Genomic DNA, 25,153 nt, shown 5'->3' with positions numbered 1-25,153 from the left:
AATTCTGTTGTAGTGAGAGAATATACTCTATAAGACTTTAAAATTTTTAAATGTATGGCCCAGCATATGGTCTATCTTGGTAAACAACCTATGTGCACTTCAAAAGAATTTACAGTTGTAGCTATAATGTTCTACAAATGTCAATTAAGTCAAGGTAGTTAATAATGTTGTTCAAATTTTGTATATTCTTACCTATTTTCTTCTAGTTGCATCAATTGCTGAAAGAGGGCTATTACAACCCCCAAATATAATAATGAAATTATCTATTTCTCATTTTAGTTTTTTATGTTTTTACTTCACGTATATTGAAGCTCTGCTATTAAGAACAAATACATTCATGACTGTTATATCTTCCTGATGAACTGATACCTTTATCATTATCAAATGCCCCTTAGGATCTCTGATAATACTCCTTGTATTTCAATCTATTATATGTGTTATAAAAATTGTTATTCCAGCTTTTCTATGCTTACTGTTTGTATAGCATATGACATATCTTTTTCCATATTTTTACTTCAACTTCCTTTTATCTTTATATTTAATAAAGTGTGTCTCTTGCAGGGAGCATATAGTGTGGCCTTGACTTTTTTATCCAGATTAACAATTCCAAGGCTCCACCCCAAACCTACTCAAGTTCAATTTTCAATGTATGGGTAAGGAATATGAAGACATATATATACACACACGTACATATATTCTAAGCTGCTTAGATGATTTTAACATAGATAAACCAAAGATGTGCACTCTACTACAACTAAAAGGATTGATCCCCACAATCTCAAAAGATAATGATTGAAAATAATTGCTACAATATAAATAAAGGGCTTAAAATTCCTAAATTCTCATCTATGTGTTAGTATTTTTAAAACAAAAATAAGGATTCCAAATACCTTTATCTCATAAACATTCAGTTGCTTGCTTTCTGCTGTACTTTTTTTTTTTAAGGCCTTATTCTGTTAAAAGATAAAAATAAAGGATTATGTTTAATATCAAAGTGATTCAAACTTGCACTGTTACTGACTTAGACTAAAATTACTAAAGTAAAGGAAAGCATTATTCTCTAAAACTGTAGTGAAAACATAGGTTGTTTTTTTTTTTTTAAATAGTTTTATTTTGAGAATCAGTACATACCTCCTGCTGGAGTTCTTCAATAACCTTGCTTTTATTTTCAACTTGTTTCCTTAAATTGTTACACTAAAAAATCAAGAGAAATTTAAAATATTTTATTCAATATTCCAGTCAAAATAATTTCAAACTAACAAAAATATTAGCATAGAGATCACTTCAAAAATCATGTCGTTAAATAATTCCATTAATGTCAAAAATTATGTGAACAAGTACAAATTTTAATAGATTATCTCAGTACAAATTTGAAATTCTTAAAATGTCTTAATCTACTTAAAGAACACATGAATTCAATTACTTTAAGGGAAAAGTACCTTTTACTGAATCCCATACAGAGGGCTGAATTATATAATTAATTGGATTTTGGAAAGCCAGCCAGAGGAATAACTATAATTTGTCTTCTTTCTTATTCATTATTCCCCATTTATCATTTATGAAATCTCTTTTACTTATTATATTTGGGGAAGGGGAATAATATAATACTCTATCTCCTCTATAATACTCTATCTCCTACTAAATACATTCTAATTCCTCTTACAGAAATACCATCTAAATCATTTTTTTAATATCTCACTTTGAGGAACTATTTCACCTGGCTACACATGTAGAATTGGATTAAGAGGTACTAGCCCAAAAATATATGGAGCACCATAAATGCAGCACAGATTTCTAAAGGGTCCTAAAACATTACAGATATATAAGCTGTTCTAATTTCCATCAAAGTAGAAAGAAAGTCCAACGGGAAAAAAATTTTAATATCCACAATTAGCACAAAATGCTGTGTTAAATATCTTTCTTGAAATACTCATATGTAGTCATAGTCAGCAACTATTCTGAAACTGAATAAGGTATGATACTGGGGTTTACAAGTGATTTATTTAATCTAAATTTTACTGTGCACCATCCCCCTCAATGGTCTATTTCAGAAAACTCAAAAGAAAACTGAAGAAGAAAAGCCATAGAAAAGTGAGAAACATTTTACTGATTATCATGCCAATTGGCAGGTATAAACATATTAGGTGAAACTATTTGTGTATACAATTTTTATTTATTAAAAAAATCAAAGACTTCCATTTTTGACAGAAAAATCACCTAGATACTCTGAACAACTTTCCTGATAAAAATAATTTGAAAGTAAATATCTAAAAAATAAGGAATCTGCCTACTTGAAATTACAACTTTAAAGTGTCGTAATAGTAGGTTTGAGGCTAGCATCAAAGGCAGCACTTGGCCTACGGGTATCTGCTGAACATACCTAGGGTCAAAGAGATAGGAGATAAAACTCAGAGCTCACTAAAGGTAGAGAATCCAATAAGAGAACCCTGCATAAAGTCACAAACTCAAAGGACTACCTACTCAGTGAAAGTGTAAACAAGAAATAAATCTGCCACACAGAAGGGTACAGTAAGGAAACTTGTCTGTCTTGACCCTGGCACTGAGTGAATGTTATGAAAACTGTCCTGAAAATTTGTAGCCATGAGGTGGCCTTATATTGGATTGGGGAGGGGAGCGGGGCAGTCATTTATAGCTGGATTCATACTATCTCTATAATCTCAAAAAACTTCAAATGGAGAATTTACTTTAAAACGGGCTCCTCGTTAGTAGTGTCCCCAAGAAAATCTTTCTGGGAGGATACCAATTTCAACACAAGTCTCAAAGAATTACCACAGGTAAAAAACCAAGGAATCAGAAAACATAAATAAGGCTCAAAGAATAAAAAGTCAGCAGAAAGAACAAAGAGCAAAACCAGACCTGAAGAAGACTTCAGATATTGATATTATCAGACAAAGAATATCATATTAAAATATATTAAATATTTTTTAAAATTAAAGACTTGAAACTATGAAAAAGAAATGAGAGACCATAAACAACAATTGAGCAGATTTTTAAAAGAACTAATTAAAACTTCAGTAATGAAAAATATAATTAAAATTTAAAACTCAATAGACAGGAAAATAGGTTACTTCTTGGCCTTACCACATGAATGCTGAACACATTTTAAAAATATCAGTTTGAAGTATCACCAGATTATTAACTTTGCCCAAAAAAGCACATGTTTTATGCATTTCTCTGTTCTTCAGACCATCAAAACTTACTCCCTTGAGAGTTAATATTGATGATCATATTTTTCTGCTACTCAGTTTTTCCTAAAAACTATCTTTATAACTGACACTACTACATATTATAAAAACCATCTTTATAACTGTAATTATGACAGTTAAAAAAATATGTATATTTTACTAAAAGGATAATGACATCAGATCTATCAACTTTGCCATTTTGACTGGACCATCTCACTGTCCCTTATTTCTGAATAAACTAATGAAAATTAAAGTAACTTAAGTTTTCAATCCTTTTAAATTTAAATAATATCCAAATTTAGGACTAATTAATATATTTGGTGGAATACCCAGAAATTCTTGAAAAGATTTTAAAGTATTACAGTTATTTTTAAGTCAAATAATTCATGTACAAAAAATCAAAGAATTTTATTCACCAGAATTCTAGGTAGAAGAAAATAGTGTTAATTATTAGAGGTCGGAACTTCAGAAAGTGAACTATGCTTTCCGAAAGACTACTCACTGACTCACTATACAGAAAGTCAAGTTTAAGACAAGTGTGTGGTGAAGGGCAGAGAAGGGAAAAGTGAATTGGTATTGCCAGCCAGGCAGTAAAAACATTTCACATAAAGAAAGCAGAAATTTTTCTGCAGCTCCCTTGATTATAAGAATTGGAGAGATATCTAAGAATGATTTTTAAAAGCATCTTGCCACTCTAAAGATATCCACAACAAATGCAGCTGCTAAGAGAATGAAATTTGGGGAAAGAGAAGAGATAGCTAAAGATCAGTTTAATGAAGCTTTCTTTGGTCTTTGAAGCATTATGCAAAAACTCCTTATCCCAGAGCCTCTTCAAAGAAACCTGTAGTAAAAATTCTATACTATTCCTCGGGGAGGGGAAAGGGTAAGCTGGGACAAAGTGAGAGAGTGGCATGGACTTATATATACTACCAAATGTAAAATAGATAGCTAGTAGGAAGCAGCCGCATAGCACAGGGCAATCAGCTCAGTGCTTTGTGACCACCTAGAGAGGTGGGATAGGGAGGGTGGGAGGGAGACACAAGAGGGAGGAGATATGGGGATATATGTATATGTATAGCTGATTCACTTTGTTATAAAGCAGAAACTAACACACCATTGTAAAGCAATTATACTCCAATAAAGATGTTAAAAAAAAATCCTATACTATTCCTGAAAGCCTTCAAAGTGGAATTGAGATTTCTTTGTACAGGACAATGTAAAGGTTGGCCCTAAAGAATCTAGCCATACATATTTTGTTACAAAGTCTCTATTCCTAAATATTTTTCACATTTGATAATACCTTGTTTTCTAATATCTTCATTTGTTTATCTTTTTTTACGACTTCACATTCAATGCTTCGAGCCTAAAAAACATTATTTGACATCAGATTTTTAAAAAATGTTAACAGAATTTCTATTTTCTGAGTATCTTTTAGACATGGAATTATAAAGCTTAGTCTTATATTTCTACAAAAACATTTATCAGCTCTCCCAGTTTAGTTCAGTAACCTTTTTTAAAAAAGAAATTCTTTTTGTGTCTATATGTCAATGTTCATTATTCTTATCTTAGCATTAATATCACTTTACAATATTTTATTAGCTTTCCCAGTTTATACTGAATTTTTTTAAACTATATATAAATGTTTATAATTTGTTAAATATGTCTTTCACAAACATTTGTTAAACTGAACTTTGTAACAATCCAATGATATAGAAAAGTAGGTATTATTATCCCCACTTTAGAGATGAGGAAACAAAGGCTCAGATAAACTACGTATGAAATAATAAATGTCTGAACTAACGTAGTGGATTGGGATAAAAGAAGAGTGTAATGAATTTCAATGTCAGCCAAAATATCCAAGAAATATTTGTATTTTAAATTCTTTCCAGAAAACTGTTTCAACAGGTAAATTGAAATCCAACCATGGAAAGCTGAAACATGCTATCAACTTGTCTTGCATTTCGTTGTTGTTTTTTTTTTCCTTAACTCATCATTAATATTTTCTACTTTGGTAAAATAAATTTACGTTCTTAGTGGAAGATTTTTATTTTACATTAAACATGAAATTCATGTTTTTCCCTACACCAACAAAATTAGTGTTTTGAAGCAGCCCTCTGATACAAATTTTAAAGTAGTGAATTACATACCAAGTCTTTAGGAGATTAAATTCATTTTTTTCGGGTTGAATTTAACAAATAAATATGAAACTCAAAGAAAAAATAGCTTTTTGAGAAAAATATACGATATAGTCTAAAGAATGTTAGAGAGGCAGCTCTACCACTTCTTAGTCATGTAGCTTGTCAAGTTTTTACCCTTTGAAGGCCTGACTTCCTAATTCATAAAATGAGAACAAAAATGACTTCCAGTTTAAGATAACATACATAATCTAGAATGTTCCTGGTTCATTGCAAGCCCTTAAAAATATAGTTCATCTCATCCTTAGACTATTCCAATAGTCTTAGAGCTCTCCAACGTATAAATAAAATTATGACACTTCTCAGGTGAAAACTCTTCAATAACCTCAAACTCCTAAATATAGCTATGTGGCCTTAAATGATCTACCCTCATTTTCCCCCACCCTCATTTTTCCCCATCTTCATCTCTCCACTCGCATGTCCTCGCCTCTCAGCTTTCCCTCCTCTCTCCACTCTCACCACTATCTTAAACTCTACCTTTCAGCCAAGATAAACTTTGTCTAGTTGCTTAAATATGATGGGCTCTCTCATACTTCATATACAATGTGTGTATGTGTATGTGTGTGTGTGTGTGTGTGTGTGTGTGTGTTTAACTTGGAATACTCTTCTTTTCCCTGATATACTTGTGCCCACACCTCTGCCTTCCACTAATTCCTATTAATCAGAGGTTTCAAAATGAATGTTGCTTCTTCCAGGAAGCTTGTCCTGACTCAAGTTTAGATAGATGCCCTTTCCATGGGCTCCAACAGCAATTACATAGAAGACCTATGTTTTGGTCTGGCCAGCATCCTTTCCTGGAAAGACTCTTTCAGTGTAAATTTCACAGTAATCCTGCTTAGTTCATAAAGCTTGATGGGGACTGATATGTCTCCAAGGATGGCAATGCAGCTCAGGCTTGGACAGATTACTCTATCCCCTAATTGCAATGAATGGCTCAGGTATAAGTGAGCTAAACTAGGCCAGAGTCCTCTCTAAGATTTTTTTCAGAGCTTTCAAGACTATTTTTTATAGCCTTCCAATTTATTCCAGTGCCTTTCACCTCTCCCTATTCCATATTCAAAAATTAAAAATGTTACTTGCCTAATGAAAAAACTTAATTGGATACTATTGTCCACCAAAACAAATTAAAAACAAACTTAGCACCCAGAACAGTGCCTGGCACATCATAGGTAGTCAGTAATATTTGTGGAATGAATGAAAAAACACAGTCAAGGCTTTCACAATCTAGGTTGATCAGCACAATCTATTTTGGCACCCTTTTCTCCCTCTATGTATGTTATATACTATAATCATGTCACATACTTTATACTATTCCACTTTTGTGAATAATCTTCCCTAAAAGCCTTCTTCCTATCTCAACTCTTTGAAATCATTTCCACCAATGCACAACACAAATTTATTAATCAATTTATCAGTATATTTCATATTACTAAAGTATGAGCCTTTTATTTAGCCTAAAATATAAATCAACATTTATAAATGCTCACTATTTAAAGAAATTTAGAATCATGCCACTATTTCTTCTAGATATAAACCACATAAGCAAAATAACCCAACGTGGCCCCTATTTTTAAGGTCAATAGCCTACAACAGTCCTTGACCCACTAATTATTTATACAATAGTATACTTTTTCTTGACACGTGGTATTGCTTTTATGATTTAAAATTTTGTGATAGAATCTTTTATTAAATACAACATACCTTTTCTTCACTCTTGTCCAATTTATATTTAACTTCATCTCCTTTCTGTTTTAGTTCTTCTTTCACAGATTCCAGTTCATTCCTTAAAGAAATAGAAGAGTGATACTGTAATAAAATCTATATTTTCATTTTATTCCCTTTCTGGAATTCCTAAAACGGTCGACTATTTAATTTTTTGTTGGTTTATATTTTCATTTTGTTTGATAATTTTTCATGCGTTAATGTCAATAAGCACAATTCTACTCCTACATTTAAATTAATTTATACATTTATTTTGAAATTATTTAGATCTTTATAGCCATTTTTCCATAAAAAAAGAAACTCCTAGATAGGAAAACTTATTTCTTATTTAAGTCAAGATTTCACTTTACTGTTTTCTTAGTCATAAATTAGTCATCATTCTAAGACATAGTCGTAATGTTGTACAGATAAATTAGGGACATATATACCAGTGATTTTAAAGAAGAACTACATGACTGAGATATTTGCGTATACCTGTATCCTTATATATGTACAGAGTATCTCTGGAAACATACACAAGAAACCATGATACCTCTGGAGAGGGAAACTGGATATCAGGAAGACAAAAGGCAAGCAAAACAGGTTTCTTTCCCCATGTCCTTTTGTCCTTTTGATTTTTACACCACATGCATGTATTATCCTTTCAAACTTTTTTCAATTTAAAATCTGTCTGTTGCATATGAAAACAAGGGTGTTTTGTCTCAGAAGGATACTTAAAGCTATTTCTTTCTTTCTTTCTTTTTTTTTTTTTTTTTTGTGGTACGTGGGCCTCTCACTGTTGTGGCCTCTCCTGTTGCAGAACACAGGCTCCGGACGCACAGGCTCAGCGGCCATGGCTCACGGGCCCAGCCGCTCCGCGGCATGTGGGATCTTCCCAGACCGGGGCACGAACCTGTGTCCCCTGCATCGGCAGGTGGACTCTCGACCACTGCGCCACCAGGGAAGCCCTAAAGCTATTTCTAATTGTAGACTCTCTTGTTACTACAACTGATATGTTACTGGGTCTAATGTAAATGCATGGAATAGTATTCAATCACGTGGAATAACTTGGCCTTGTAAGAACTGAATCTAGGATGTTTACTCTTCAACTGAGTTTAAAATTTTTAATTGGCATATTCTTACTTTTCCTAAATATATTTTTATTTACAGTTCTGTAAGTCCATAGAGTAGGCAGATGTACAAAAAGATATTATCCAAACAACTTAAATTCTCTTAAATTAAAAGCAGCCTTTCCCTAAAAAATATCTTCACTTTTTATCCCCAAAATGTACAGTGGCTTAATTACAGATTTAGTCTATAAATAACAGTTACTTCTGAAGAAGAAAAGTAAGCATAAAGGACAAAAGTAATCTTTAGAAGCATAGTAAAAGATGACTTTCCAAATATGGAAAATAGTAACAGTTAAGTGCCAGGCACTGTGCTCAGCACTTTATTCACATTTCCTCATGTAATCCCCAGACAGTCCTATGAGGGAGATATATTAGGTCTAAGGAAATATCAAATAATTTACAATTGCTAAGTTTTAATGACCACATTCTTTAATCAAACAAGTCAAAACTTAATACATCAGAATGTGAGTACAAACAAGAGCCCCCTAATATTTGGAAAGCATCTAAATTACTAATGGATTAAAAGGAAACTTAAAATACAAAAACAGATTATTTAGAAAATAATAAACATGAAAACACTGCATATCAAAAAGCAGGTCACAGATCTACAGTAGTGTTAGAAAGTAAATTGATACCTTGAAATGTTTTTCAGTATTTGAAAAAGAGAAAGATAAACCAAATATCAATATATTGATTTTTAAATATATCAATTTTTAAAGTAACTAAAGAAAATATTAATATTTGATTGCAGGCAGGAAAAAGATTTGTAAGTAAAAAAGCAATGGGAAAAAATTTCAAAAGGAAAGAATTCGATTTAATACAAAATTCTTTAAAAAAACTTCTGTATAACAAAAAAATTACCCAAAGTGAAAGGAAAACAACAGGTTAGGGGAAATATGTGCTTTAAATAAAATAACATAAAGGATTAATATGTTTTTTAAAGCTTAAATGAGTAAGAAAATAATCAAGATATCAAAATATTAGTGGGCAACAGGCATAAGCAATTTACAGAGAAGAAACTCTAGCAAACACACACGAAAAATTCCAAAGCTTACCCAAAACATGAAAATTATAAATCATAAGAACTATGAGTTGTTTCTACCTGTTATATTATCAAATAAATTAATGATAATACCCAAAAGTAATTAAAACATTTGGAACCAGCATTTTCATAAAATATTGGTTGTATTGCATGGTTTACAACTGATAAAACCTATTAGAAACCATTGGTCTATAAAAAGTAATTGAAATAATTATTCCTATGACTCAATAAATTCACACTGGAAATTTATCCTATAAGAAAAAAATCTCTATGTCCCAAATGTTTACTACAGTATTCTTTATGATAGTGAAAAACTGGAAAATGTAAATATCCAAATTAAAATATTGTTATATCCACTTGACTGACTGGCATACAAGCATTAAAATAGATGATTGTGAAAACAACTAGAAACATAGATAATGCTTAAAGTAATATTAAATTTTTTAAATACCTCTTCTAAATTTTCTGGCATATGACTAGTATACTTTCTTAAATAAATATTAAATATTAGAAAGTTTATGATAATTTAAAATTAATTTCTACATCTAATATCACTATTTCAAGCTAAGTATAAAATAGACATTATTACAATTTTATTTTTAAGCAGGATTGCAAAGCAATGATTTAAGTCTAATTTTTTATTTTATACTATATTCAACATAAGATTAATGTAAATTAACTACAACAAGTTAATAGAAAAGAAATACTATTTTGGGCCAGTCAAAAAAGGCCAATGCATTAGTCTTGCCTCAATTGTGTTTCTGTCTCTTCCAGATTTTCTATTTGTTTCAACATCCTTTCTTCTTCCTTTTTGCTGTTCTAAAGAAATAATCAGTGCGGTTTATATTAATTATTTTGTTTCAACAAAACTAAAATTGAAATTAATACTCAAGACCTTTATCTGTCTTAAAATTCATTTAGTTATATATAAAGCAAGAGAATGGGTTATTTAACTTATACAGTTCCACACTAGTTTTCCAGCCTTACTCTATTCCCCTAATAATCTCTATATTAGTAGCTAAAAAACTAGTCTTACTTGCTGTTTCCCAGTGATACTTTGAGACTTGTGTCCTTTGTTCGTATTGTTATGGCTTCAAGGAATGCTTTTCCACTCATTGCTACCGACTGAACTGATAATTATTCATGTTTTTAAGGTAAAAATCAATGCTGTATTCTCTCTGAAGCCTTCTCTTTCTCTTTCCCCAAGGCAGAAGTGATCCTGTGAACTATGATAACACTTTGTCCCCCAAACAATACATATGATATACTATTTTAAGCTATTTGAGCATTTATTTTTTTATTGAGTCATAAACTAAAGAGGAATATTTTATTCATCATTGTATGCATATTATTACTACCTCAGTATGCATATTTTTCTTCTAAAACAAAGTATTTCGAAGAAAAAGATAATCAGATAATCTAAAATAATCAGACTTTTAAAGCTGGAAGAAACTTTAGAGGTAATCTATTCTAACCCCTTAACTTTACAGTAAGAAAACTAAGTCACTGGGACTTTCTTTTTCAACTCACATTAATATCTTCTTGCTGTTTCTTTAATTCTAGGGCCATATCCCTTGTTTCTTGTGCTAGGTCTTTGTTTTCCAGTGAAAGCCTTTTGCAGCTTGCAGTTAGTTCAGTATTCTTAAGCCTGTTTTTTAAAAAACATGTCATACCAAAATATTTACATATAAAATTATATGATGTGGAATTTTATCCAAAATAATCTTAGGGGAAAGAAAGGAAGGGCTGGGGCTACAAATGAAATAAGATTGGCCATTAGTTAAAAATTTTTGAAGCTTGGTGATAGGTATATGCTGGTTCATTACAATATTCCCTCTTAACGTTGTATATATTTGAAAATTTTCTATAGTAAGTTTTTCAAGATGTTACATATTTCCTTGCATATTCTCCATACCACTTCCCCGTTTATCTTTCACAAATTTTGAAAAGTATTTATCTTTTCAAATAATATTTTCTTTCTAGTAGACTGTCTCTTAGAAACTGTTTCAAATTTCTGATGATTTAATAGCACATGAGACATTAACTATTTTTAATTAAAATATTTTCATTAAAATAAATAAAACTTTGTGCACATGCACAACACTTAAACTGCTCTTACAAGGTTTCAAATATTCTACATTGGAAGAGAGATTACTGCTGTTACTGGTTGCAGCCAGGATCAATTTTAAATGAGGGAAGGGGAGTGTGTGGCTGGCTCTATGGAATGATTTCAGAAGCACCTTTTATCTACTACTTACTGATACTGGAAACTCATCAAAGAGTTTTAATTAAAAAATGAAAAGTTGAAAAAGCAAATATACCAAGGATAACACAAATTTATATTAATCAGTTCATTCATTAAAAGGAATTTTGGTTAATAGATGAATATTACCCAGAGCCCCTACAAAAGTACTGTTGAAAAGGTACCAGAAAGCTGAGAATGGGAGTTGAAAGAGAAGTGACAAGATGCTGAGTAAATTACTTATTTCTCATTTTTATCTAGAGTTGAGAAGCAACCAGAAAGCAAAAATCATGCTCACCACTAGATTGCCTGCTTCAGTTTAGTTCTCCCTGAGTAACAACACAACAATCATTTCCTCCCACTTTCTCTAGAAATTAAATTTACTAAGTAGGTGAAACAACTAAATATTATGTTTGGACAATGTGAGAAATGAATTTATATTTTGTCAGTTCATCAATACAAACCTATGTAGTAATTTAGTAAAACAATCAAAATAACTAGTTACAACTACAAATGATTATTTTTATGAGGAGCTAAATAATCTCCAAGAAAAGAACATATCGCTCTTCTAATGCAGTTCTCAAGTTTGTGATATATACTCTTCTTATGTCAATAATACGTACCTCCTTTAACAATGAAATTGACACATTATTTTGATCTTTAATCAGAAATAAAACACAACTTTAAGCCTATTCAAAAAAGTATTACACATAATTTACTAATTTAGTATTACCTACTTCGGAAAGTAGTTAATACTTTACAGTATTACAGAAAGCTTAGGAATTGAATACATAAGCTACTTTATAGATAGAAAACATACTTCTCATTTTCAAGCTCAGTTTTCAGCTCTTTAACCTGTTTTGAATAATGCTGTTCACTTGTTGCAATGGCAGTTAACTGTATTTCCAAATCATGTACTTTTTTCTGGAAAATAAACATGTATTATCACAGCAAATGTTTTTACAGTTTTCTCACTTAAAAAGTATGGTCACTCCATGTAAGCAAGTTATATCTTTGGCAAAAATATGTCAAATTTTTAAAATTTAAATTGATTCAATGCCATAGTCATTATAATTTTAAAACAATGAGCAATGACAAATGCAATACTATAAGTAAATTCCATCTTGATATTCTGAAGCTCAACCAGTAAAATTATATTTACATATTATAAAATACTATTGTCAATTTTATACTACCAAGTAATTAATTTCAATTAAAATGTCACATTTTTAAGAAGAAATGCATTAATGAAATCAGGCAGTACTTGAAAAACTAAGCTGTTCTTACTATATTAGAAAGACAATTACAATGTAATACTGTAATAGACTAAAAACATACTTTTTAAAAATAAAAGACATTCTAAAATTATAACATGAGCACTATAAAAACTACTGTAAGCTAAGAACTTAATAAAGGCTAAAATTTAAATGTATCAATTAAGAAATACTCAAGACATCAAGAAATGTAATTGTTATAAGCCATGGCATTATGTATACTATTGGTATCTAAAATGTTGACCTTTCTCTTCCTCATTATAATATGCAGGTTCTCTAAATGTGCTTTAAATCAATTGTTAGCATACTAAATGTAGCAGGAACGCATCTTCCAGAGGAATTTTGTGAAGCAATCTTGCACAAATCTAACAGCCACACCATAATCTACAATGTAAATCTGTATCCTACTAACAAAACACTTGAAAAAAAAATGTATCCTTTTTAAACAAACCTCTCTGGTTTTGAGAAGCCCTGTTAGTTCTTGTTCTGCTCCTTTTAATTCTTCAGCAATCTTCTCAAATTGTTTCTTCTCATCTAAAAGCTTTTGGTTTTCTGCCTATTTAAGGACATTAACAAATCATGACAATCAAAGCACACACACATTCAAGATAATCAAGCTGCTCAAACAGAGTTGTGAAGAGAATTATGAATTTCTCTTTGGCTCAAATTTTTAAAAAAGAGAAAACAAGTCATTAAGTAAATTCCCAAACTAAATATGATAACAGAGGATTTAATGGGCAGAGCCCTGGAATTTTTTATTTAAAAAAAATAAGTCATACAGGTCACTGAATTCAAACCTCACCTTATGCATAAATCACTTTAATTTATTAGCACTTATTACTTAACTCACTATTCTATCAACCCAGTTTGTACTTACATTTTACTAAAATGCTCTTCCTGTAACTTTCATGCAATGGTCATTGTTCTGTGTTCCTTAATCACAAAGTCTAATTCCTCTTTTCACATGATAGCTGAGAAATATTTGAAGAGCTATCATCACTCCTGAACTTTTCTCTTAGCTACCCTAAAATTTCTAATTATTTTTATTATATATTCCTATGGAATGGTTTTATATTGCCTCATTCCTTCAGGATGGGCTCACTTTGTCAACATACCATTCTAAATGAGGTGTCAAGAATTTAATTCAATGTTCTAGACAACCATGGGTCAGCAAACTACAGCTCACAGATCAAACCCAGCCACTGCCTGTTTTTAATAATTCTTTACCATAATATAGCCAACCTAGTTGTTTATATATTATCTATGCCTGTCTTGCCCTGTAACAGCAAAGTTGAATAGCTGCAGCAGAGACCATATGGCCCGCAAAGCCTAAAAACTTACTATTGGCCTTTCACATAAAAATTTTGTCAACCCCTGCTCTAGACAAGTCCTATACAACAAAACTTTCTGCAACAATAGGAACATTTTCCATCCTGTCCAATATGGTAGCTATTAGTCCTTCAAATGTGGGCCACTGGAGCTTAGAAACTGACTTGTTAATTTGATTTATTTTAATTAATTTAAATATAACACATTTGGCCAGTGGCTACCATACTGGTTAGCATAGCTCTAGCTACTGAGTAAAACAAACTATAATCTAACCATTAACTCTTTAGTTATGAGTGCTTAATTTCTATTACTTCTTCCTGTTATCCAACAGAGCATAAGATTATGAATTCAATTTTTATTTTGTTTACTTAAGCATGAGATTATAATAATTTTATTAAAGCCTTGCCAATAAGAGGTCTGAGATTAAAAACTATAAAATCCACTAATTGCAGTTATAGATTTTGAATTTTACCTATAAGCAATGTAGAGCTATTGAAAGTTTTGATATAGCAATATAACATGATCATATTTGTGATTTAAAAAAGATAACTATAGAAATAGTACATAGGAAGACCCAATTATAATCAGGTATATATCTATACATATATAGATATGTACAAATATCTACAAATATAAAGACTCAAAGATATGCCATGTAAACAATAAACATAAGAAAACTAATGGCCATAATAATATCAGTTAAAACAGACTTCAAAATGAGACAGTATTATCAGAGATAAAGACAGGCATTCAATCATGACCAAAGAGTCAATTCAGCTGGAAGAGATAATAGTTATATATAAATGTAAAACCTTTAACTGAAATTCAAAATACACAAGGCAAACATTGACAGAATTAGAGAGAAACAGACAATTACAAAATCAAAGTAAGGGATTTTAATACCCATCTTTCAGTACACAATAGAACTGGACAAAAATCAATCAAAACCAAAAGAGTTTTCACAATACCATCAACCAACTGTACCTAATTGACATTTATAGAACGTTCCACCTAACAATAGCAGAGGAAATATTCTTTTCAAGTGCACATGGAGCATTCACTCAGATATACGAGATCATGATTTCTAAAACAAACCATAACAAATTTAAGTAATAAAGTATATTATTTGACCATAATGGAATTAAGCTAGAAATGAATAACAGAAATGTAACAGCAAAATCTCCAAATACACAGAAAATAAATAACAGACTTATAAATAACCCCAGGGTCAAAGAATAAATCTCAAGAGAAATCAGAAAATAAATGAAAATGAAAATACAACATATCAAAATTTGTGGGCTAAAGCTAAAGAGGTGATTAGAGGAAATTTATAATATTAAATGTTTACATTAGAAAAGTCTCAAAAGAGCAATCTAAGTTTCCACCTTAAAAACATAGAAAAAGAGCAAATACACACAAAGCAAACAGAAGGAAGGAATAAAGAGAAGAAATCAGTGAGATTGAAAATCAAAAACCAACAGAGAAAATCAATGAAATAGAAAGCTGGTTATTTGAAAAGATTGATAAAGTAATAAAACTCTATCAAGACTGACAAAGAAAACAAGACCACAAGACAACCCTCAGAATGGAAGAAAATATTTGCAAATGAAGCAACTGACAAAGGATTAATCTCCAAAATTTACAAGCAGCTCATGCAGCTAAATAACAAAAAACCAATAAACCCAATCCAAAAATGGGCAGAAGACCTAAACAGACATTTCTCCAAAGAAGTTATATAGATTGCCAACAAACACATGAAAGAATGCTCAACATCATTAATCATTAGAGAAATGCAAATCAAAACTACAATGAGATATCATCTCACACTGGTCAGAATGGCCATCATCAAAAAATCTAGAAATAATAAATGCTGGAGAGCGTGTGGAGAAAAGGGAACACTCTTGCACTGTTGGTGGGAATGCAAGTTGATGCAGCCACTATGGAGAACGGTATGGAGGTTCCTTAAAAAACTAAAAATAGAATTACCATACGACCCAGCAATCCCACTACTGGGCATATACCCTGAGAAAACCATAATTCAAAAAGAGTCATGTACCAAAATGTTCATTGCAGCTCCATTTACAATAACCAGGAGATAGAAGCAACCTAAGTGTCCATCATTGGATGAATGGATAAAGAAGATGTGGCACATATATACAATGGAATATTACTCAGCCATAAAAAGAAATGAAATTGAGTTATTTGTAGTGAGGTGGATGGACCTAGAGTCTGTCATAGAGTGAAGTAAGTCAGAAAGAGAAAAACAAATACCGTATGCTAACACATATATATGGAATGTAAGAAAAAAAAATAGGTCATGAAGAACCTGGGGTAAGATGGGAATAACGACACAGACCTACTAAAGAATGGACTTAAGGATATGGGGAGGGGGAAGGGTAAGCTGTGACAAAGTGAGAGAGTGGCATGGACATATATACACTACCAAACATAAAATAGATAGCTAGTGGGAAGCAGCTGCATGGCACAGGGAGATCAGCTCGGTGGTTTGTGACCACCTAGAGGGGTGGGATAGGAAGGGTGAGAGGGAGAGAGATGCAAGAGGGAAGAGATATGGGAACATATGTATATGTATAACTGATTCACTTTGTTATAAAGCAGAAACTAACACACCATTGTAAAGCAATCATACTCCAATAAAGATGTTAAAAATAAAATGACTGACAAAGAAAAAAGAGAGAAGACATAAATCACCAATATCAGCAATGAAAATAAGAGTAACACTACAGACTCCAAAGACATTAAAAAAATAATTGCAGGGAGTGCTACAAACAACTCCATGCACAGACAGTCGACAAAGTTAATGAAATGGGTTAATTCCTTAAAAACCACAAACTACCAAAATCACCCAAGATAAAGCAAGTAACTTGAATAATTCTATAGAAAAAATAAATAAAATTCATAGTTAAAAATCTTGCCAAAAAGCAATCTCTAGGTCCACATGATTTCTCTGGAGAATTCTACCAAACATTTAAAAAAGAAATAATACTAATTCTATATAATCTCTTCCAGAAAATGGAAATGAAAGAAATGATTCCCAACTCATTTTATGAGGCCAGCATTAGCCTGGTTCCAAAACCAGTGAAAGACAGTCCAAGAAAACTATAGGCCAATAACTCTCATGAACACGAAAACAAAAATCCTCAACTAAATATTAACAAAAAAATTCAACAATACAGAAAAAGAATAATACAGGCATATCTCAGAGATATTGTGGGTTCATTACAGAATACTGCAATAAAGCAAATATCACAATAAAGCAAGGCACAGGAACTTTCTGTGCACATAAAAGTTATGTTTACACTATTCTTAGTTTATTAAGTGTTCAATAGCATTATGTCTAAAAACAACAATGTACATACTTTAATTTAAAAATACTTCAGAACTTCCCTGATGGAGCAGTGGTTAAGAATCCACCTGCCAAAGCAGGCGACATGGGTTCAAGCCCTGGTCCGGGAACATCCCACATGCCACGGAGCAACTAAGCCCGTATGCCACAACTACGGAGCCTGTGCTCTAGAGCTCATGAGCCACAACTACTGAGCCCACTTGCCACAGCTACAGAAACCCACACACCTAGAGCCCATGCTCTGCCACAAGAGAAGTCACCTCAATGAGAAGCCCGTGCACCACAACAAAGAGTAGCCCCACTCGCTGCAACTAGAGAAAGCCCGTGCACAGCAATGAAGACGCAATGCAGCCAAAAAGAAATAAATAAATAAAGTTTTTTAAAAATACTTCATTGCTAAATAAACCCAGACACCTACGGTCAATTAACCTTTGACTAAGGAGGCAAAAATATACAATGGGAAAAGTCTCTTCAGCAAGTGGTGTTGGGAATGTTGGACAGCTGCATGTAAATCAGTGAAGTTAGTATGCTAACACATATATATGGAATTTATGAAAAAAATATATCATGAAGAACGTAGGGGTAAGACAGAAATAAAGACACAGACCTACTAGAGAATGGACTTGAGGATATGGGGAGGGGGAAGGGCAAGCTGTGACAAAGTGAGAGAGTGGCATGGACATATATACACTACCAAACGTAAAATAGATAGCTAGTGGGAAGCAGCCGCATAGCACAGGGAGATAGCTCGGTGCTTTGTGACCACCTAGAGGGGTGGGATAGGGAGGGTGGGAGGGAGGGAGACGCAAGAGGGAAGAGATATGGGAACATAGGTATATGTATAACTGATTCACTTTGTTATAAAGCAGAAACTAACACACCATTGTAAAGAAATTATACTCCAATAAAGATGTTAAAAAAATAAAAAAGAATACACCCTCTCACCACACTCAGAAATAAACTCAAAATGGCTTAAAGACTTAAACATAAGACATGACACCACAAAACTCCTATAACAGATCACAGGCAAAACATTCTCTGACATAAATCATACCAATTTTTTCTTAGGTCAGTCTCCCAAGGCAATAGAAATGAAAACAAAAATAAATAAGTGGGACCTAATCAAACTTACAAGCTTTTGCACAGCAAAGGAAACCATAAACAAAACAAAAAGACAACCTACAGAATTGGAAAAAATAATTGCAAACGATGTGACCAACAAGGGCTTAATTTCCAAAATATACAAACAGCTCATACAACAACAATAAAGAAACAAACAACCCAATCGAAAAATGGGCAGAAGACCTAAAGAGACATTTCTCCAAAGAAGATATACAGATGGCCAATAGACACATGAAAAGATGATCAACATCGCTAATTATTAGAGAAATGCAAATCAAAGCTATAATGAGGTACCACCTCACGCCAGTCAGAATGGCATCATTAAAAAGTCTACAGATAACAAATGCTGGAGACAGTGTGGAGAAAAGGGAGCCCTCCTACACTGTTGGTGGGAATATAAGTTGGTGCAGCCACTGTGGAGAACAGTATGGAGGTTTTCTCAGAAAACTAAAAATAGAATTACCATAGGATCCAGCAAGCCCACTCCTGGGCATCTATCCAGACAAAACTATAATTCAAAAAGATATATGTACCCCTATGTTCATAGCAGCATTATTCACAATAGCCAAGACATGGAAACAACCTAAATGTCCATCGACAGATAGATGGATAAAGAAGATGTGGTATATATATACAATGGAATACTACTCAGGCATAAAACCAAACAAAATAATGCCATTTTCAGCAACATGGATGAACCTAGAGATTACCATACAAAGTGAAGTAAGTCAGAAAGAGAAAGACAAATACCATGTGATATCACTTATATATGGAATCTAAAATATGACACCAATGAACCTACCTAAGAAACAAAAACGGAGTCATGGTTATAGAGAATAGACTGGTGGTTGCCAGGGGTAGGTGGGTGGGAGAGGGAAAAAAAATACTTCATTGCTAAAAAAATGCTAACCATCATTACATTATTTGTAATCTTTCTGCACTAGTAACAAAGATCACTGATCACAGATCACTGTAACAAATATAATAATAATGAAAAAGTTTGAAATACCATGAGAATTACCAAAAAGTGACACCAAGACACAGAGTGAGCAAATGCTGTTGGAAAAATAGTGCCAATATACTTGCTTGAGGCAGCATTGCCACAAACCTTCAATTTACAGAAAATGCAATTATCTGCAGTGAAGTGCAATAAAACGAAGTATGCCTATACACCACACCAAGTGAGATTTTTCCCAGGAATACAAGGTTGGTTCAATGTTTGGAAATTAATCAATGTAAAACACCATATTAATAGTCTAAAGAAGAAAAACCACATGATCATATCAAATGACACGTAAAAATAATTTGACAAAATTCAACACAGATTCATAGTAAAAATTCTCAACAAACTAGGAATACATGGGAAAGTCAACAAAAAACCTATAATTAACATTATAGTTAATAGTTAAACACTAAATGTTTTTCCCTTAAGATCAGGACATCAAAGATGTACACAATCATCACTCCTATTCAATATCACATTGGAAGTATGGAAGAATAAAAAAATACACAAAATAATTCATCTTTAATAAATAAATAAATATTTTGTGGAAAAGGTTGGGGGTGTGGCCAAGATGGCACAGTAGGAAGACCTTGTGCTCACCTCCCCCTATCAGCATACCAGAATTAAACTATTTACACAGAAACTGTTGATGAGAAAGACCAGAAGACTAGAGAAAAGTTCTTCTACAACTAAAGAAATAAAAAAGGAACCACAATGAGATGGGTAGGAGGGGCAGATATGTGGTATAGTCAAGACCCATACCCCCAGGGTGGGCAACCCACAAACAGAAGAATAATTGAAATTGCAGAGATTCTCCCCAAAGAGCACGGAGTCCAAGTCCCACACTGGGCTCCCAGGCTAGGGTCCCTGCACCAGAAGATGAGTCCCCAAAACATCTGCCTTTGAAGGCCAGTGGGATTTACTTTCAGGAGAGCCAAACGGCTATGGGAAATCGAGATTCCACTTTTAAAGAGTGCACACAAAATCTCACATGCTCTGGGACCCAGGGAAAGAAAGAGTAATTTGAAAGGAGCCTGCATCAGACCCACCTGCTGACACCAGAGAGGCTCCTAGAGAGGCATGAGGCAAGTGGAGCCCACCCTGGGAACACAGACACTGGCAGCAGCCAATTTTTGGAGCTCGTTCTACTACGAGGACACTTGTGCTGGCAAGCAACATTCTGGAATTCTCCCCCTCTAGCTTATTAGTGCCAAGACCCAGTCTGCCTCAACAGCCTGAAGACTCTAATACTGGGAACCTCAAGCCAAGCAACTAGCCAGATACAGCCCCACCCACCAACAGGCCAACTTCCTTAAGAGCCCCAAAGCCCACAGCCAACCCAAGACATGGTCCTATCCACGAGAAGGCAAAGGACTCGGCCCCACACATCAGTGCACCAGCACCAGCCCTGGAACCACCAGGGCCCTACAATCAGAGATCTCAGGAACCAGCTCTACCCACCAGTGAGCCAGCACAAACACGAGGACCCAGCCTCACCCACCAGTTGGTGAGCACAAACCCCAGGATCCCTTGGGCTCCCACCCTTCCCACCAGTGGGTGAACAACAGGCACAGGACCACTGCAGCCACACAGCCTGCCTTGTCAGAAAACAGTCCACGTACCAGGAGGCTGGCACCAGTCTCAGGACCCCCGGGCCCTGAACCTGCCCACCTGCAGGCCAATACCAGTTCTGAGATGCCTTGGACCCCCTCAGCCAGCCATCCAATTATCCAGCCCCACCAACCTTCAGGCTGACAACAGCTCTGGGATACCCCGGACCCCAGAGCCAGTAGTGTCAGGAATCAGCCATGCCCACCAGCAGGCCGATACTAGATGCAAGACCCCAGCAATACAACTACTCATCCCAGAACCCAGCTCTGCCCACCCATAGGTCAGCACTAGCCCTAGGATCTCCTGAGGCTCCACAGCCAGCCACCTTGTGACCCAGCCCCACCCATCAGTGGGCAGCAGCCTCCACACAAGGCAGGGCCTGGCAACCAACTGGACCGGGGCCACCCACACCTGTAAGACCACCCAAAGTAGGCAGCCCACCACAACAGAAGGAAAAACATGGCCCACATAGGGGGCACCCCTAAAGCATATAGTTCTGATGACCAGAGGAAAATATGTGGCTGGGACACATAGGATGTCTCCTATAAAGGGCCACATCTCAAAGGTCAGGAAATATAACCAACCTTCTAAATACATAGAAATAAAAACAGCAAATTAGGCAAAATGAGGCAACAGAGGAATATGTTCTAAATGTAGGAACAACAAAGTGAAGTGGAGATAAGAATCTACCCAAAAGAGTTCAGGGTAATGATTGAAAAATGCTCAAAGAACATGGGAGAAAATTGGATGAACAGGGGGGAAGTTAGAAGTTTTTAACAAAAAGTTAGAAAATATAAAGAAGACCCAAACAGAGATGAAGAATACAATAACTGAAATTTTAAAAATACACTAGAAGAAATCAACAGTAGATTAGACAATACAGAGGAATGGATCAGTGAGCTGGAAGACAGAGTAGTGGAAATTACTGAAGATGAACAGAAAAAAGAATAAGAAGAAATGAGGACAGTTTAAGAGACTTCCATGACAACATCAAGAGTATTAACATCTGCATTATAGAGGGCCCAGAAGAACAGAGAGAGAAAAGGCCAGAGGACATATTTGAAGACATAATAGCAGAAAACTTCCCTAACCTGGGAAAGGAAACAGACATCAAGGTTCAGAAAGAACAAAGAGTCCCAAACAGGGCCACACCAAGACACACTGTAACTTAAATAGCAAAAATTAAAGATAAAGAGAGAATATTAACAGCAGCAATGGAAAAGAAGTTATGCACATGAGAACTCCCAAAAGGCTATCAGCTGACTTTTCTGCAGAAACTCCACAGCCCAGAAGGGAGTGGCATGATATATTTAAACTGGTGAAAGGGAAAAACTTAACAACCAAGAATACTCTACCTGGCAAGGCTTTCACTCAGATTTGATAAAGAGATCAAAAGTTTTACAGAAAAGAAAAGCTAAAAGAGTTCAGCACCACCAAACCAGCTCATGTACAAAGCTAGTAGAAAGGTTAAAAGACAAAAGTAATAAAATCAACTTTATCTGCCATAAGTAGTTAAGGGATACACAAAACAAAAAGATGAAAAGTATGATGTCAAAAATAGTAATCATGGAGAGAAGGGAGTAAAAATGCAGGGTTGTTAAAATGCATTTGAACTTAAGACATTAAAAACTTAATCAGATAGATAGATAGATAGACTGCTGTATATAAACCTCATAGTAACCACAAGTCAAAAATCTATTATAGATACATACACACAAAATAGAAACGAACCCAAACATAACACTAGAGATAGCCATCAAATCATAAAGGAAGAGAGCAAAAAAGAACTACAAAAACAACTCAAGGAGGGGACCAAGATGGTGGAGTAGGAGGATATGGAACTTACCTTTCCCCACAAATACGTTAAAAATACATCTATACATGGAACAATTCTCATGGAAAACTGGAAACTGACAGAGGAACTCCTATACAACCAGGGATGCAAGAATGATTCCCATGTAATCAGGTAGGACAGGAAGAAAAGCATCAAGTTGGGACCTGTGCCCCTGGGAGGGGACTAAGAAGAAAAGGGAAATTGCATGGGGGGACACTCACTGTGGGGAGTAAGTGGGTTGAGCCACAGACTGGGTATCCCAGTCCTGAGGTATTACATAGAGGAGACAAGCCCCTTTGGCTATTTGGAGAACTGCTGGGACAGAGAGAAAGGCTGGAGGTGTCTAGACTCTACTTGTGAGGAGTGAGTGGGTGCTGGCTTGCCACCAGGCAGGGCAGGGAGAGGTCTGCCCTAGAGGCTAGCACCTTGAGCACTCCCCAGTCCAAGCTGAGTGAACACCTTGGCCCCACTCACTCCATGCAACATCTTGGCACTGGATCTAGGAAAGCCAGGTCCTGGGAAAAGACTCGATCTAGGAATGCAGAGGCGGCCCAAGAGCCTGGGGTGTGGTCCAGGTAGGGTGGCGGCAGCCATTGTTGGTGCTTCCTCAAACAGTGCCACAGAAGTAGCCCAGGCTTCTGATGGCAGCACAGCCACTTCAATTCCTGCAACCATAACGTCACTATCTCCAGTGTCAATCAAGTTAATGCTCCGGCCCTGCCCACTCCATGCCATAACCTTGCACTAGATCTGGGACAATGACAACAGGGGAAAAGACGTGACCTTGGGCTGAGTGAGTGGAGCCACAGACACATATGCAGGTAGCGGACTGGACCTCTGTTAGCCCACGAGCCCCACTTTCTATACAGCATTCCCCTCCTTTGGGGCAAAGGATCCAGCACGAGGAGAAGGAAAAAATACACACTTAAGGGAACACAGCCAGCTCTATCCCAACCCTCAGGGCATCCACTCCTGCAACTTAGGAACTGAAAGGGTGGGGATTGCCACTGAGCAGAGAAGAAGTCACACCTCACACCCTGTGCAGGCTTTAGCTCCTCAAACACCAGCCACATACCCTATCAAGGTGATAGTGGCCGGCACACCCTGGGGAAAGATGTGACTGGTCTCCACACCAAATCCAGCCCTTACACTAAAAACACTGGGCACATGCGGTCTACACAGGAATGCTCCCACATAAAAACACCCCTTCAAGACCACAGTAGATAACTGTTTCACCTAAATTCATAGAGACAGAAAAAGTTAAGTAAAATGAAAAGGCAGAGGAACAACTCATAATTGAAAGAGCAAGAGAAATCCCCTGAAAAATAATGAAACAGAGATAATCAGTACAACACACAAGTTCAAAACGTTGGTAATGAAAACACTAAATTAAGAAAGAGAATAGATCTAAACATTTTAACAAGGAACTAGAAATTATACAGAAGATCTAATCAAAAATAGAACATTCAATTTCTGATAAAAAGCACTCTAGAGGTAATGACTCACAGACTAAATGACACAAAAGAATTCATAAGTGATCTGGAAGGTGGAAAAATGTAAATCACCCAATCAGAATGGCAGACAAAGATAAATGAAAATTAATGGTGAAAGCAACATACAAGGTCTATGGGATAATATAAAACATGTCAACTTCCACATTATAGGGGTCCCAGAAGGGAGAAGAGAGAGAGAAAAAGGTCGAAAATGTACTTGATGAAATTACAGCTGAAAACTTCCCTAACCTAAAGAAGGAAACAGATATTCAGGTACAGGAAGCACAGACAGTCCCAAACAAGATAAACCCAAACAGACACACACCAAGATATGTCATAATTAAAACAGCAAAAGTTAAAGAGAGAATTCTAAAGGCAGCAAGAGAAAAAGAGAGTCACGTATAAAGGAACCCGCATAAGGCTATCAGCCGATTTTTCTACACTAACATTGCAGACCAAAAGGGACTGGCATGATATATTCAAAGTCATGAAAAGGAAAAACCTGCAAACTAGGATACTCTACTCAGCAAGACTATCATTTACAATAGAAGAGAGAAAGAATTTCACAGACAAGCGAAACTAGAAGAATTCAGCAATACTAAAC

General features: G+C 34.7%; 1 protein-coding gene across 2 annotated transcripts in view; it reads right to left on the bottom strand.

Moving 5' to 3' along the window:
- Positions 1 to 25,153, bottom strand: part of SYCP1 (synaptonemal complex protein 1) — a 157,933-nt gene that overhangs the window by 63,408 nt on the left and 69,372 nt on the right. For both annotated transcript variants that reach the window (XM_067713404.1, XM_067713413.1), the window contains exons 16-22: positions 13,242 to 13,346; positions 12,337 to 12,440; positions 10,805 to 10,922; positions 10,023 to 10,093; positions 7,103 to 7,184; positions 1,132 to 1,194; positions 891 to 953 (exon numbers count right to left, since the gene is read on the bottom strand). In XM_067713404.1, coding sequence (XP_067569505.1) covers positions 891 to 953; positions 1,132 to 1,194; positions 7,103 to 7,184; positions 10,023 to 10,093; positions 10,805 to 10,922; positions 12,337 to 12,440; positions 13,242 to 13,346 — 606 coding nt within the window. The remainder of the gene's footprint in view (positions 1 to 890; positions 954 to 1,131; positions 1,195 to 7,102; positions 7,185 to 10,022; positions 10,094 to 10,804; positions 10,923 to 12,336; positions 12,441 to 13,241; positions 13,347 to 25,153) is intronic.

This window comes from Pseudorca crassidens, chromosome 2, assembly GCF_039906515.1.
Source record: "Pseudorca crassidens isolate mPseCra1 chromosome 2, mPseCra1.hap1, whole genome shotgun sequence".
NCBI classification, from domain to species: domain Eukaryota; kingdom Metazoa; phylum Chordata; class Mammalia; order Artiodactyla; family Delphinidae; genus Pseudorca; species Pseudorca crassidens.
The sequence above is the reverse complement of the archived record's forward strand: the minus strand, read 5'-3'. Positions and strand labels throughout refer to the sequence as shown.